Source organism: Cydia fagiglandana, chromosome 17 (genome assembly GCF_963556715.1).
Source record: "Cydia fagiglandana chromosome 17, ilCydFagi1.1, whole genome shotgun sequence".
Taxonomy (NCBI): domain Eukaryota; kingdom Metazoa; phylum Arthropoda; class Insecta; order Lepidoptera; family Tortricidae; genus Cydia; species Cydia fagiglandana.
The window spans coordinates 1,453,268-1,470,361 of NC_085948.1; the positions used below are offsets into that span (position 1 = coordinate 1,453,268).

Below are 17,094 nucleotides of genomic sequence, written 5' to 3' on the forward strand. Positions count from 1 at the left end.
CGGTTATGCTCGTTGCTGTCGGACGGGAACAGTATGTCGGGGAACAGTCTCTCGAAGGAGTAGCCGGCGTAGCGCGGACGGTTCTCGACGTGGTTCACTGTGTCCACGTGGTTCACTGTGTACCTTGAGCCGGTTGTGCTCGTTGCTGTCGGACGGGAACAGTATGTCGGGGAACAGTCTCTCGAAGGAGTAGCCGGCGTAGCGCGGACGGTTCTCGACGTGGTTCACTGTGTCCACGTGGTTCACTGTGTACCTTGAGCCGGTTGTGCTCGTTGCTGTCGGACGGGAACAGTATGTCGGGGAACAGTCTCTCGAAAGAGTAGCCGGCGTAGCGCGGACGGTTCTCGACGTGGTTCACTGTGTCCGCGTGGTTCACTGTGTACCTTGAGCCGGTTATACTCGTTGCTGTCGGACGGGAACAGTATGTCGGGGAACAGCCTCTCGAAGGAGTAGCCGGCGTAGCGCGGTCGGCTCTCGACTTGGTTCACTGTGTCCACGTGGTTCACTGTGTACCTTGAGCCGGTTATGCTCGTTGCTGTCGGACGGGAACAGTATGTCGGGGAACAGCCGCTCGAAGGAGTAGCCGGCGTAGCGCGGACGGTTCTCCACGTAGTTCCGCACTGTCGGCTGCAGGCGCGCCATGAACGCCGCTGAAGGCGTCCCCAGTTGCTCTACACAAGAAAAGAAACCCAAATTTACAAATAAATTACGTATAAATGTGGATGTAGAATTAGATTAATCTATAGTAAACTAGGTTTTGGAAGACAAATATAGGTTCCTTGAAGCAAAAAATACTCGAAGGTGCTTATGTGAAAAGGGATCCTAAGCTACCAGCAAAAGACATCATATGACCTCAAAGTAGAGGTACCGCTACGTATATCCGATCTCTTGTGCGAGAGACACTTCACACAATCTTATCCTTTCTGTTGAAAAACCATCCTCTTCATATTCAGATTCCGAGCGTGTAATACGGAAAAAATTGTACGTTTTGCGTCTTTACCGTATTGCTCTTTAAAAAAGTTTTTTTTATTCCGTATGAAAAGGAGGAAGAAACGTCAGAGGATCCTGGTCATCCTGGGCTCTGAAGCGGTACCTAATGATTTAACCCAGGGGTCTCCAAACCCCGGCCCGCGGGCCAAATCCGGCCCGCGACGCGTTCCAATCCGGCCCGCCGACATCCAAAGCGAGTGCCCAGTGCCCACTGGAGCCAGGCTCCAAGGCGTGGAACTGTTCCTACAGCAGCAACCAGACACCCTCCCCCGACACAAAAACTGACGGTGGCTCGCGTGAAAGTTTCTAAGGGGCAATATGGCCCTCAGGTAAAAAAATTTAGAGACCCCTGATTTAACCTGAACAAAGTCCCGTTGAGAACGAGAGACATTTGGCTGAAATACGAGTACTCAAAGGACACACCTATAATCTTGTTCCACTGATCGATGTGGTCCGTCCCGGGGAAGAGGACGCCGCCGCGGATCATCTCGCCCATGATGCAGCCCACCGACCAGATGTCCACGTTCTCTGTGTAGCCCATGCCTAAGATCACCTGGAAAATTATAACATAAATTAAATTTTAAAATCTCATAGAAAATATATCTCGGTGTCAACTTTGAGAACAAAGTGTTGAATATAGTGGTTCAAAGGTTTTGACTTATTTTGTGATTAATTTGGACTAAGTAACGTTACTTCAGTTGCACGCTCAAGGTGACCCATAAATTAGATACTAGATACCTGTGTATTACCTACGTAAATTGAGGTTGACAGAAAAGTGGGGAAACGTGCGAACACGAATCATAAAACTCCCCGCTCGTGTCCGGGCGCGCATAGAATTTGCAACGTAGTGTGATTAGCAATGATTGCGTTTCCACAAGATTGGTTCTGTTGAGAGTGGTCTTGGTGGGGCTAAGAGAATGGTTTCCTCACCTCTGGCGCGCGGTAATAGCGCGTGACGACGTATGGCGTCATCATAAACGTGGTGCCCGCGGTGCGCGCCAGCCCGAAGTCCAAGATTTTAAGAGTGCAGTCACTCTTTACCACGATGTTTGAGGGCTTAAGATCCTGGAACGTAATAGTAAGTTTCCTTGATAAGCTATTCGATCAGTAGAAGAAATAATTCGAATGTGATAGTCACTTGGCAAGGTAGAATACTTTGATTTTTAGGGTTCCGTACCCAAAGGGTAAAACGGGACCCTATTACTAAGACTTCGCTGTCCGTCCGTCCGTCCGTCCGTCCGTCCGTCCGTCCGTCCGTCCGTCCGTCCGTCTGTCACCAGGCTGTATCTCACGAGCCGTGATAGCTAGACAGTTGAAATTTTCACAGATGATGTATGTCTGTTGCCGCTGTAACAACAAATACTAAAAACAGAATAAAATAAAGATTTAAGTGAGGCTCCCATACAGCAAAGTTAAGCAACGTCGGGCGTGGTCAGTACTTGGATGGGTGCCCAGCAAACATTTTTGGTCGATATTCCGAAAAAGGCACCTATTTTAGGTCGCACAATTTAGGAGACCAAAATGAGGCACGTCGAATCGACGTCGTGGGCACGTGCCGGCGACATAAATGGGGAAAAAACGCACGTGCCGGCGACGTATTTATTGACGGTAAATTAGTGATTACAACCATTAGGTCAACACTAGGTCATGTTTCCGACGTGGATTCGACGTCGCCACGACGTGCCGCGTAGTGAAAATGTACTAATTTGGTATTCTTTACCACCTTTAGACGTGATGGCGACATATTTTTATCCATATAATTACTCTGCGAGGCAATATTTAGATGAGACGCGATGAAGAGAAAAAGAGACACAAACATTTTACGCTTATATATTCTTTTCACTCAGAAACAAAATGTCTAACAAGAAAACAACTTTAAGTTGTGCAATGATAATGGCGGCCACTAAGTCATGTAAAATAATTTAGGCCGATTACGCTGATGAAGAACGATGAAATCTAGTGCACAGAAAATTTTTTCGTGCAGTATGTTAGGTTTACATACAAAACTATCGATGGGCTTTTGAAATATTTAAGTTTTCAACATTTTATAAAATCAAAATGCATATATTTGCTTGTAATTGAGTGTTGTAATTAAATATTTGTGTGTGTGAGTGTATTGACTTGATCAAAAATATTGTTTTATTTTGAATATTAGCACAATGAAGTACCGTGCGATGGCACCATTCAAGATATAACAACTTAAGTTATGCAATTTCATATTTAGCATCTCGTTATAATGAAAGAAAATGGCGGCACAACCTTATGGTATTGATAGTACTTTACAAGTGATTTTAACTATATGGTCGCAATTTGGTATCTATTTTAAGTAACATTTACCTAAAATTAGTAGCTAAATCGACATAAAATCGACGACCTAAAGGTCTCCGTATAAGAAATAATTACGTCGCAAATACACCTAAAATGTCTTATTAGTACATTTGACCTATTGGTCAGACTTTGCAGTTAATTTTACCTAATATTTCGACTTATTTTCAACCATTAAGTCCCTGACTTCATGGTCCCCGTATAAGAAATAATTACGTCGCATATACACCTAAAATGCCTTATTAGTACATTTGACCTATTGGTCAGGGTTCGAAGTTAATATTACCTAATATTTCGACAGATTTTCAACCATAAAGTCCCTGACTTCATGGTCTCCGTATAAGAAATAATTACGTCGCATATACACCTAAAAGGCCTTATTAGTATATTTGACCTATTGGTCAGGGTACGAAGTTAATTTTACCTAGTAATACGACTTATTTTCAACCATTAAGTCCGTGACTTCATAGTCCCCGTATAAGTAATAATTACGTCGCAAATACACCTAAAATACCTTATTAGTAGATTTGACCTATTGGTCAGGGTTTAAGGTTAATTTTACCTAATATTTTGCCTTATTTTCAACCCCTAAGTCCCTGACTTCATGGTGTATTTATGAAGTGAAATTTACGTTTTATTATCCCTATATTTTGACTTGGAAGTAAAAGTGTACAATACGTAAAATAATTGGTGACTTAGGACGTCATTTTCACTTAAATTGGAAAAATCTTCTTCGAGCCTAGGAAAAAATACTTAAAATGTTTGCTGGGTGACCGTTTTCTTTTAGCATTTTTTTCCGTTTTTTTTTGCTTCTTGGTACGGAACCCTTCGTGCGCGAGTCCGACTCGCACTTGCCCGGTTTTTTATGATATAGAAGTTAACGAGGCCTGGCAGAGGTTGGTGAAGACCTGGAACATACCCTGTGAATGATCCCGGCAAGATGCAAGTGCTTGATGCCGCACAGCATCTGGTAGAGCAGGTAGCTCATCCGCTCGTGGTCCAGGTCCATCTGGATAACCTGGCAGAGGTTGGCGTCCATCAGCTCCATCACCAGGTACACGTCCTGGAACTCCTCCAGGCTCTTCTGGGGTGTGAAAGCGTTTAGGAGGCCAATTATCTGGAATAAAAAATTAGATAAATGACTTATTATTGTTGTATGTCAGTTATGTTATGAGCTTAGTTATGAGTATCAGCCAAATTCCTAGTATTCCTAAGTGTCCGAACGCAACCGATTTTTTTGCTGAAACCTAAATCGAAACCGAAGTTTCGGTTTTCATCGAGTTTCAGCCGGAACCGTACCTTCGGCTGAAACATGATTTTTATGCCAAAACCTGCCGAAACCGAAATTTCGGTCAGATACTACCACAAATATTTACACTGTCGGCGCGGCTGAAAGCTTAAATAGTTTATTTGGCCAAAACTGAACCTTCAGCCAAAACATGATTTTTAGGTGTGAATGTGAAGCCTGCCGAAACCGAAACGAAACTTCGTAATAAGGGTATTCGCCCTTGCTGGCCGCGGATCTCTTTCAAATCAGTGCAAAGTTAGCTTAGACTTAGACGGAATCTAAAGCAACATTCGCATGCCTCAGTTTACCTATAGGTATGTTTTATCTACATCGACAAGACAAAGTAATGTCATTGTCTCTTTCTACAGTTTGTTGGTACAAACAAATCAAAAATGTAAACATTAGAAAGGTCAATATTTCACTTCATCAACAAACAGTACTATATAACTTTTGTATATTTAGGACTCGTATTCCATCTCGAAACTCGCTTCAAAACTTTTCATATAAAAACGGTATTTTGTTCGCAAGTCTCTCTCGACGCAGTTTAATATTTATATTCAGTAGTGCCTTTGTGAAGGAGATATGAAAGGGTATTACGTATCAAGTTACGTGCAATTGTGTCGCACGTGGAACGAGAACAAAGGGCTATTGATATCTCGGTTAAAATAGGACCATTGAAATTGTTTTACTTAACAAATAGGGTAACATATGGTGTCGCGTAGGGTAATGAATAAAGGAAGGTGATGGATACTATTCTTAGAGCATTTATTAACTGGAGTGGCTGTCAGATTCTTTACAAATCAGTCTGCCGATTTTTGCGGGGGAGGAGACGTCAAATGTATTGCTATTTCTACAGGTAACGTAAAAATAGCCATGTTAGTCTATACTATACAAAAGTTTGCACAATTGTGTGAGGTTTTCGGCAGAGGAATAAGCACTTAAAGGCGACTCCAGTTATTAAATGCTCTAAGCTACTATTGAAAATAGAAAATAAAATATGGGTCATAAAATACGACGCAAAAAAGAACAAGTCGCTTTTGTAATCATTTAGTGCATTATAGGAATAAGATATTTTCTCTTTTGGCTTTTTCCAAATTGAGTTCATCTCGCATCAATAAGTACAACTGAGGTGCACTTGGAGTGACAAAAAATATATTAGTTGGTAGAGTAGAGGCTTCCTGTAAGTGTCACTTCATATTAAAAAAGCAAAAGCGTGACAAGAGTGTGCCGTACCAAACTGTTAAATTAATAAATAAGTAACAGAACAAGTATTTAAAATGGTTATGAAACTAACTAAGTCAAAAGACTTCATTGTAGCCTCTCAAGTCGTAGTGCTTAGTTTCCTTCCTCTGATTTCATATTCTTTACTCGTTTTTACATTAACTTGACATTTGATATTTTGGTATTTTCTCAAAGAAGTAGAGTCGCGTTTCGTTTGAATCTTAGAGCTCAACTTGTTTCGAGAATACTCTCTGCACTTAATTTAATTTAATTTCCACTGCCAACGGTTGTTTCGTAGGTCTTCAGTCTCCTGAGAATAAAGTGTCGGTAAAGATAGACGGTGTTGAAATGAAATATTCTACAACTAGAACATCATTTATGCCATTGCCAATTTTTTAAGGATTGTAGGCATAACATCCGCCTGGAGAGAGTAGTCTCTATTGGCCCTATACCTACCTACACTCATTGCGCCCTAAATTAAATTGAAATCGTTTAAGACACGTACGAAAACCTACTGATTAATCCTTTAAAGTTAAGTTCCACGAATACTTCAACGTCTTCAACCAACCCTCGGGTTAGGGCTTGAAGTTTAATACACAATATTAAAATACCATTACAACTCGGCAAGGTTAAGGCGCTTGCTGCAAACTTCAAGTTGTGAGTGGTCGCCACTCTGTCAATTTTCTCCGTAAGACGATTTAAGGCGTCTGAGAGACGAAGTTGCCTCGCCGAAATTATCAAAAGGTTAGGTTTTATAATACTTTTACGCTCCTTAGGTCGCAAAGTTTGGCTTTGACATTTGAACAAGAAAGAGTTTTGCATTGTTGGAACGCTTTAAAACTTAGTTATCTTTACAGTCTGTTGGGCATAATTTTTGCCTTTTTAGAGCTTTTACTTTAATATAAAAATATGGTAATGATCAAAATCGACACTGTTTTCCAAGAGGTTTACAAACTTATAACCCAAACCCCACTTTGAGGATATTGAGATCTTTCCATGTGGAAACTCTCCAAGGGCTTTCAGTGGACTATAGTGCTGATGGTGGCAGTCGCTATTATCGAATCAACACCGGGTAGCTTACAATCCGCGGTGTCGTTAGATTATCATCATCATCATCTCAGCCTATATACGTCCCACTGCTGTGCACAGGCCTTCTCTCGAGCGCGAGAGGGCTTGGGCTATAGTCCCCACGCTAGCCAATGCGGATAGGGGACTTCACATACTCCTTTGAATTTAGAGTTAGATTATGCGGGGCTGTAAATAAACAAAACTATTGTCAAGTATACTTACATTTTTATGGTTAACAAGTTTCATGAGCTTGAATTCCCGGTAGGCGCGTTTAGCGTGAGTGACGTTCTGGAAGGGGCGCGACAGCTTCTTGATCGCCACATTCTGTTGCGTCACCGTGTCGTACGCGGCGCTGGAAAATCACAAATGGGAATTAGAATGATGACTTTAATGACTTGATGACAGCTAGACTGAAGACTAAAGAGGAGTACCTACGGGTCTAAGGGAGGAAAGGACTAAGTAGTCTTTTAAGGTAAGGTATACCAATCACATTTCCCCTTTTCAAAGTGACATGAAGACTAGGGGTCGTCGGCATCTATATGAATCACAATGGATACTTGCAGTAGTTGCTGTTTATATGTAATAAGTTGTCACTGTAGTAAAAGTTGACATCTACAAATTACCGCATTAGGTAGTAAGATCCTACTTATTTTCTGAAAATGAAGATACTCGCGAAGTATTTGTGCTTGAAACAAAACTGTTCTGTCCTGTACCTGGTACCACTATTGTAAAAACTACGTATTAATTAGGTATACTGCTAATTGCTAGGCAGTCGGAAACAGAAAAAAATATCATTTACATATGTGTGATTTACTTGACTGAATAGCAGAAAATCCCACCTGGAGATGAGGGCTTCTCCAGGCCCCAATTTTACATCGGTGACAGGTGCGACGAATTGTAAAATCACTGTTGCTGACGTCACAGGCATCCATGGGCTACGATTACCACATACCATCGGGCGGGCCATATTCCTGTTTGCCACCATCATTGTATTATTTAAAAAAACTTTATTATATCGGAAAAAAACAGATATTTCTCCTGCGAAGTTTCTGACAATTGTCAAAGATTTAGAAGAATTGTAGGTACCTAATTCTTGACAGGTAATGAGTTATATGTCGGAATTTCGTGACAATTGTAGTGTTTCTTGTGACAATTGTCATAAACTTAGCAAGAGAAATATCTGTTTTTTTCCGATATCATAAAGTTTTTTTAAATAATACAATGATGGTGGCAAACAGGAATACGGCCCGCCCGATGGTAAGCGGTAACCGTAGCCCATCGATGCCTGTGACGTCAGCAACAGTGATTTTACAATTCGTCGCATCTGTCACGTTGGTGAAACAGGGGCCAGGACAAGACATTATAATTAAATATGATTTGTGACTAAATAAAATTGTACGGTATAAATGTACGTTGCTAAGTTTTAATCAAACGCAGAATATTATTCACAGAACAGAACTCGCAGGAATCGCAGAACAAATTCCCTCACGAAAACAAGACGTCACATGGTAAAAAACATGATACACGTAGGTACAATATTATAAACTACGCGTTGTTAGTCCAAAAGTAAAGCAGCGGTATTGCATTAGTAGGTACTTATTGCTTATATACTTATTAATATGTACTTAAGTAATAAATCCTCGTATCTATACTTACTAAATACTGGGTGATTTTGGGGTCGTGATCCCGAATGTCAAAAATGTACGGATTTCTCCCATTGGACTGATAAGAAAATCGCGAAAAATATATATATACCTCGGGCCTTCAAGATGTCCATTAGACTTTTTTAGTGATTTTGTGGGTCCGATGGGGACATTAATTTAGTGACCATCTTAATTCTCAACTCCAAAATCGCCCAATATAGAGTTACATATGTATATACGAGTACCATTATAGTATTGATGTCGCATTAACATCAGCATGTAGGTATACATAGTTTACCAACAGCGATAACTTTAACCACAGTAATAAATGTCATTTGGTGACCACCAAAACGTTATTAAACCTACTGAAATAGCAATTTAGAGTCAAAATGTGAAACTGAACTCACAAAGCCTACACACCCTTCCTGGGTAACTCTAGGTGGTAATGTAGTAAACTATGTACGCCTACGCTAACAAATTTCAGTGTCCTATCTCCGCCACCCAATCCTTGCAACATCATCACTCTTAACTGAACATTGGTGGACCTTATCCCTTTGCAATAAGGTTTAAAAACTGTCAATTAACTGTATAAAAGATGCTAGAACATCGTTTACAGTTTGCAGCGTCACGTATGTCGGAAAATTACATTTCGCAACCAGCCAGTTTAATATTGCACAGCTTCGGCCGTTCCAGCCTAAATTCGGCACGTTTTAACTGGCTCCGAATGTAGTTCTGAATAATACAGCTTTTCGCTATTCAGAAACGAAAAAATTAGCGCGTTGTGTCAGTATCAGCGTATGTGGTTTCGCTTTAGAGCGGACGGACATGCAGTTAAATTCACTTTGATTTAATTTTGATACATCAAATGTATGTTCGAGAATACAGCCCGCATCCGACTCATACTCACTCATACAAGTCATTTACAAATTACGTCATATAGTTTCATACTATCGTTGAAATTTAAACTGTAACTCAATGCAGTGTGACTGAAATTATAAAGGCATGGTTTGTGGTGATACGAGTTTCCTAAAGTTGTGCGAGTGTCGCATCTCGTTAATATTTCAGTCGGCAAACGGCGGCGTGAGATTTTTTATTAAAGGTAATGGAATTGGTAAATATTCGAGGATTCATTGGCGGAATGAAAGTTCAGCAGTAATAAAGATTGACATCCACAGTTACAATGTACCAGGAATTTTTAAAAATATATCGAGGACCATTGAAGTAGAAAAACAGGCAATATCTATTCCTCAGGAATATGACAGCGCGACAATTGAGGCAATTTTATGATTATATGACACTATTGAGGCAACATTCATTGATTTAGTCACGTGCTCTCCTGTCGCAGAGAAAATGCTTTCAATATTTAAGTTTGGTAAAACTCTTAAAAAACTAAGATTGTAATAGATGCTGCATCAAGGTTCAGGGTTCCACTGGACACTTCTTTAATACTTGTTTTCGTTTTTATTGATATGTCTATACCTCTATCTGATGTTAAGAATGATCTATCTTGGAAAAACTTTAAAGTTTGAGGCGAATCTGAGCAAAGAACGACGACGACGACACTTGAGGGTATGTTAATGACATTACGATTATTTCCATTGCTAGTTACTCGCCCAGCCATGCAGGCGCTCATGTTTTGGAAACACTAAAATGATCAATCAAGTCTAACGGAGCAACTTTTTCTAAACCTCTAAAATTTCAATTTTTCTAAAGAAACTTTAAACTTCGTGGCCTGCAATATTTCAAGGATGTTACTACGAACGACAAGAAACAAAGCGAGCGTTAAAACTCACAAATTAATATTTGCCGAGTTGCTTGAGCACTCATCCAAGAATTGTTACATATGCTAAAATGTTTAATCAAGTCTAAGCGACAAATATGTCCTCAAGGAACGACAAAACTTCAGAATTATTCCTAGGGAAAACTTTATATTTGAGCCTTGGGTGTTCTCAATTCTAAACTGACGACAAGAAACAAAGCGCGCGTCAAAACTTCAAATTCAATGTCACCCTCGTCTCTTGAGCACTCATCCCAGGATTCTTACATAATATACCAGAATTTGGCATGTATTCAATTCTTTATCAAGTTTATGCGAAAAATGTTTTTAAGCTAGTTACCAAGTGGATCCCAGGCTCTCCCACGAGCCGTGGCAAATTGCTGGGACAACGCGAGGAAGATGATGATGCGAAAAATATTTTCAAGTGCCCAACGTCGAAACTTCGAATGGTTTCTGGGGAAAACTTTAGGGTCGGCAACACGAATGTAACACCCGTGTGGAGTTGCAGGCGTCCACAGGCTACGGTGATCACTTACCACCAGGCTCGTCTGCCTCCGAGACGGTATAAAAAATCATTGAGGCTTGGGTGATTCCAAGTGCCAAAGCGCGCGTCAAAACTTCAAATTTAACGTTTTCCTCGTCTCTTGAGCGCTCATCCAGGATTTTTACGAACGCTAATGTAGTGCGTAAATATTTAACGTGCTGCTCAGGTTTACGGGCGCCTCAATTTACGAGGACAGTAAAACACTTATTGTTATTCCGAGCCTGTCCTCGCTTTAGGTTATTGGTATTGAAATTGTAGCGATGCTACATAATTTCCTATACCAAACATATACTTCCTCATACAACGTGACCTATACAACATTAGTGTCGCATTTTCGACAGAACAACATACACCAGAGTATGACACTTATGTAAAACTGTAATGTACCTTCTCAGCTGTAGGTTGATTAGCATATACTGCCTCCTGGCTAACTGGTTTCGAAGAAACAAGTCCAAAGAGAATGCCACTCGAACGGAACTTGTCACCCAGATTGTGCAGAGGTTGTTGAACCAAACCTGGCTTCACGTATATCAAAATGATCCTCGTGACATATCCTAACTGCCCAAGTAGGTCACATCCTAATTTAATTTGTATTTTAGAATCATTTTCGGAATTTTTATGAAACATAAATAGCGATTTTGACGGTGTCAAAAGGTTGAAATTTTTGACAGATGAACTGTCAGAAAATAAGTTACGCGTTTAGTTACCGCATCGGAAGGAAGATATTCTAAATGAAACAATGTAGAAAACAGTAATAAAAAATATAATTATTAGTAATTATTATTAACCAATTAAAATATTACAAGTATTAATGAGCATTGACATTTTTCGTGAATCATTTGATTTAGAAAAGATTTAAGTTGGTTTGACGTTTAATGTGTTGATGTGAATCGAAACGCAACGTGTCCGGTAGGGGAAGATTTCGAACTGTCACTGTCACTTCACTTAGACTTGGAATGGGAATACGCTAGGATGTAGATGGTTTCTAATTAAAGATTAAGAGGAATTGCCTCGTCTCCTTCCGCCGCCTGGTCCGGCTGGTGGGAGACCGATTTGTAAAGTGCGTATATCGCTGTGCGTGAATTATGCGCGTGATTTACTTAGTGCGTCCCGTGTCGCCGATGGACATGAGCACGGTTGGTGATCGTGTTCCCTGGCGCGCTGTTGCGCGTCCCCGATTTTGCTGAGCGTCATGTTGACGCTGCTTCTACGCCGTAGGACGCGGCCTCGACTTGCAGGCCGTGTGTCGGATGGCTATGCTGCCGTCCGACGACTCCAAGGTGTCTTCGAGCGGGTCCTTCCCGTAAAACTCCGAGCGCCGCGGGTTGTTCTCGCCTTAGCTTGTCACAGCTGGGGCTCGATGGACGCCCGCCGCTGATCTACGTCGATCTGTCTGCTACGCTAAGTTCCAGGATGAAAGCTACACCCGGTATCCGTGAGTGCACTAGACTTCCGTTTTAGGTTTTGGCCAAAACTCCGCGTTTCGCCCATCTCGCGATCGTAGGTTAAGAATTGCCATAGTGTCACCCAACAGCCGCCAACGGCTTATAGAAACAAATTGTATTTTGAGTAACGCCCGCCCCGAAGCGGAGTGCCTTGTAATTATTTAGCGGGGTATATTAAATTGCATGTCAAATATTTGGTTTTATCTTTTCAATATCCTACCAAGTTCCCGTCAACCAGGTTAGAATAACAAGAGGACCCTTGTACTCCAATAGTCCAATGTTTTGCTGCGGATCTTATCCGAGGCACTATTTCCATTAATTATTTAAACATTTAAAACCTTATTATTTTTTATACACACCAATGTCACGCCACTTTAAATCTAATTATTTTTTATTCACGACAATGGCGCCCGAACAAAGTTTAAATTAAATATATAGCCTGGTTATTGTGAGCTTGGGAGAGCGATAACATCAATTTATAAAATTTTTGTCATTTAAAAAACTTTATTTTTAAAAAATTTAGTGAAATTATTTGTATTAAAAATATAAAATTAATTAATTTGTAAGTTTACTTGTGACAGGGTAGCAAATTCATCAATTATTACAATTATTATTAGGCTACACTATGACCAATTAGCATAGCGCTCAGCCACATATTATTTTTTTTTCACCATGCTCCATTTGAGAGGTAGGTAATTTATTTTAACACTTCCTGTATAAAGTGAAGTGTTACCAATTTATTATACTTTATTACATACCCTGACACAAGCAAACTATTTTTTCTACTGACATGCCGGACGGGGAAGGAGAGGAATTTTATGAAGTAGGAGGGGGGGGATACCTTATCTACCCATCCCTACCCGTGCCTAATGCCTCATTGTTTAATACGCGACCATGGGGTGCCGCGTTAGACACCCACCCGCCCGACCCACCCATTTCAAAAGTATTAAAATATTTATTCATTTTTATTTCTCAAACCAACTCAAACTTTTCATTCCGGTGACTTAGTATGATAGACGAGACACTCTAAATTTCTTTGTTTTTGACTTATTCGGTTCTAAATGGAACTATTTTATAGAACTTAAATGTTCATATAATTTGTTTTTTTTTGAAACTTGAGGAAATTGGTCTTAGAATCAACCTCAATTTCAGCTATCTTAGCATAGCATCTTTTAAAGTTCTGCTGAAATATGCACCATTTGTATTCGCTAAAGGTAGGGACATGTTGTTGAACGGCATGCTGCATTCCATTTGGAGTAGTATTCCTGATTCGTCACATAACCTCCGAATTTCCGACTGCTAGAGCAAACCGCTTTGTAGTTAAGGTAATCTGAAAAAATCAGTTACCATTTAATTTTAAAGCATTGGTTCAGTGACATTATGCTCAATATTATATTTTACAAGGTGTATTTTCAAGTTAGTAACTTATTTTTTATTCGGGTGAACTTAGGTAACAACCCATTTTTTTGAGTACGCGTACCTCCTTGACTCATTTGGTCAAGATTTTTTTTTCAAGCGTTTCCAGGGAAACCAAATTTTTTTGTGACTACACACCCCAAGGGTCCAGGGTGATGTAATTATATTGGATATAATTCACTGACTTAGACATGAAAAAGAAAACTAAGTTTTTTTTTTCACTTAGTGTAAGCCCACTGGCTACACATTGGGATTTGACTTGAGTGTGAGCTACAAGTGAGCCTCCACTATTATTAATGTTATTTGTAGATATAAATTAGCAACTAGTTACCACATTACATTAAGGTACTAGTAATTTAACTTTGTAGTCATAGGCATGCACATAGTAGGGCATGCCATATTAAAACTTAATTCTTAATATTGCATTAGGTATATAACTACTTGTAATATACTAAATAGTAAGAATTTATAAATATAGTTGAAAATACTTAATATTTAAATTGCATTTAAATACTTTAGTGAACCTTAGAATAGGGAGTTAGCTTATTATTATTTATGTTGAATAGTGGCTAGACCAGTCAATATAGGATTACTTGAATTAAAAAAATATTTTTAGTTAGGTTGCAGAAACCACAGTGTAGTGGCCATGCACTGTGATTTCTAATAGAGTTAACATTTAGAAATAAAACTTACAGTCCCAGAGATGGACATAGGTAGATTAAAACATAGTAATATTTAGCATGCTCAGTAAATACGGTTCTAAGCTTAATGTTAAACGAATATATATATAAAAACGTCCTAATGAATTTGTTGATTAGGTATCCGGTTAATTTATTTTTCTCCGGTTACCCCGGCTGCCTCGGTTAACCGGTGCTTAACCTCTTTGCCGAGAGAGGGGATATTGTAGCGATGCTACATAATTTCCTATACCAAACATATACTTCCTCATACAACGTGACCTATACAACATTAGTGTCGCATTTTCGACAGAACAACATACACCAGAGTATGACACTTATGTAAAACTGTAATGTACCTTCTCAGCTGTAGGTTGATTAGCATATACTGCCTCCTGGCTAACTGGTTTCGAAGAAACAAGTCCAAAGAGAATGCCACTCGAACGGAACTTGTCACCCAGATTGTGCAGAGGTTGTTGAACCAAACCTGGCTTCACGTATATCAAAATGATCCTCGTGACATATCCTAACTGCCCAAGTAGGTCACATCCTAATTTAATTTGTATTTTAGAATCATTTTCGGAATTTTTATGAAACATAAATAGCGATTTTGACGGTGTCAAAAGGTTGAAATTTTTGACAGATGAACTGTCAGAAAATAAGTTACGCGTTTAGTTACCGCATCGGAAGGAAGATATTCTAAATGAAACAATGTAGAAAACAGTAATAAAAAATATAATTATTAGTAATTATTATTAACCAATTAAAATATTACAAGTATTAATGAGCATTGACATTTTTCGTGAATCATTTGATTTAGAAAAGATTTAAGTTGGTTTGACGTTTAATGTGTTGATGTGAATCGAAACGCAACGTGTCCGGTAGGGGAAGATTTCGAACTGTCACTGTCACTTCACTTAGACTTGGAATGGGAATACGCTAGGATGTAGATGGTTTCTAATTAAAGATTAAGAGGAATTGCCTCGTCTCCTTCCGCCGCCTGGTCCGGCTGGTGGGAGACCGATTTGTAAAGTGCGTATATCGCTGTGCGTGAATTATGCGCGTGATTTACTTAGTGCGTCCCGTGTCGCCGATGGACATGAGCACGGTTGGTGATCGTGTTCCCTGGCGCGCTGTTGCGCGTCCCCGATTTTGCTGAGCGTCATGTTGACGCTGCTTCTACGCCGTAGGACGCGGCCTCGACTTGCAGGCCGTGTGTCGGATGGCTATGCTGCCGTCCGACGACTCCAAGGTGTCTTCGAGCGGGTCCTTCCCGTAAAACTCCGAGCGCCGCGGGTTGTTCTCGCCTTAGCTTGTCACAGCTGGGGCTCGATGGACGCCCGCCGCTGATCTACGTCGATCTGTCTGCTACGCTAAGTTCCAGGATGAAAGCTACACCCGGTATCCGTGAGTGCACTAGACTTCCGTTTTAGGTTTTGGCCAAAACTCCGCGTTTCGCCCATCTCGCGATCGTAGGTTAAGAATTGCCATAGTGTCACCCAACAGCCGCCAACGGCTTATAGAAACAAATTGTATTTTGAGTAACGCCCGCCCCGAAGCGGAGTGCCTTGTAATTATTTAGCGGGGTATATTAAATTGCATGTCAAATATTTGGTTTTATCTTTTCAATATCCTACCAAGTTCCCGTCAACCAGGTTAGAATAACAAGAGGACCCTTGTACTCCAATAGTCCAATGTTTTGCTGCGGATCTTATCCGAGGCACTATTTCCATGAATTATTTAAACATTTAAAACCTTATTATTTTTTATACACACCAATGTCACGCCACTTTAAATCTAATTATTTTTTATTCACGACAAAATCCGGGGCTCGGGGTAAGGGGGTATTGTGAAGAACTGTTGATATGGCAAGGAAGGAGATGACCCCTGAGGGTCTCATGCCTTGGAGGTTATTTAGAACCAATACAATCCCAATATTTTCCCATGACTGAACATTCAAGCATAGTGATTTTTTTATGTGGAAGAGTAGCAATGGCGAAATCCGAAACATTGAAAAAACTGTTTTGTAACTTTCTTTTTGTGATGTGACTTTAGCAAAGTGAAAAAAGAACACTGTATTATGTGTTATACGAGTATGTCCCACTAGGCAAAGGCCTCTTCTCGTTGTACAAGAGATTGGGCTACAGTCCTCACGCTAAGCCCTTTGTGGAACTTCTGATTTCTTCACATATATGCAGGTATCCTCGCAAATTTTTCCTTCGGCGAAAACCAACTATTACAAATGATATTCGCACAGAAGTTTGAAGATTTAAATATGAAATTATTTTAAATAAATATGATAGTCTTATTCAATAACCATAACATGAAAACATTGGCCCAATACAAAGTCCAAGTACAAAGGAAAATAGAATCGTGTTATTCATGTTCAATTGTATTCTCAAGTTCGACATCCGCTCCCAATAGTTAATTAAAAAGCATTGATTGGTTAGAGAAGAAAAGCCGGCCATTTAGTGGACTATTCAGTGAAAAGCTTATTCAATATGAACCATTGATAATTGCCGAAGTTCACAAGTGTCAGAATACAGAATGCGGTGATAGTAACCCTTAAGACCCTCTTAGACAAGCAAATTAGATTATGTTGTTGAATAAATAAGAAGCAACAATTATGAAGCGTTAACGTAGTAAAGCACACTATTGTAGTACCACGTTTATTTTGCTAAAATAAGTAAAGCTATATAT

The 17,094-nt window shown here is 39.9% G+C and overlaps 1 protein-coding gene across 4 annotated transcripts in view; it reads right to left on the reverse strand.

Annotated features, from left to right (window-relative positions):
• The window catches only part of LOC134672790 (stress-activated protein kinase JNK), a 211,597-nt gene that overhangs the window by 6,003 nt on the left and 188,500 nt on the right, over positions 1–17,094 (reverse strand). For 3 of the 4 annotated variants that reach the window (XM_063530745.1, XM_063530746.1, XM_063530747.1), the window contains 5 exons: positions 7,115–7,244; positions 4,235–4,432; positions 1,921–2,055; positions 1,414–1,543; positions 394–671 (listed from right to left, as the gene is read on the reverse strand). In XM_063530745.1, coding sequence (XP_063386815.1) covers positions 394–671; positions 1,414–1,543; positions 1,921–2,055; positions 4,235–4,432; positions 7,115–7,244 — 871 coding nt within the window. Of the gene's footprint in view, positions 1–393; positions 672–1,413; positions 1,544–1,920; positions 2,056–4,234; positions 4,433–7,114; positions 7,245–17,094 lie in introns of those variants that run through there. The other variant, XM_063530748.1, reaches the window with a different exon arrangement.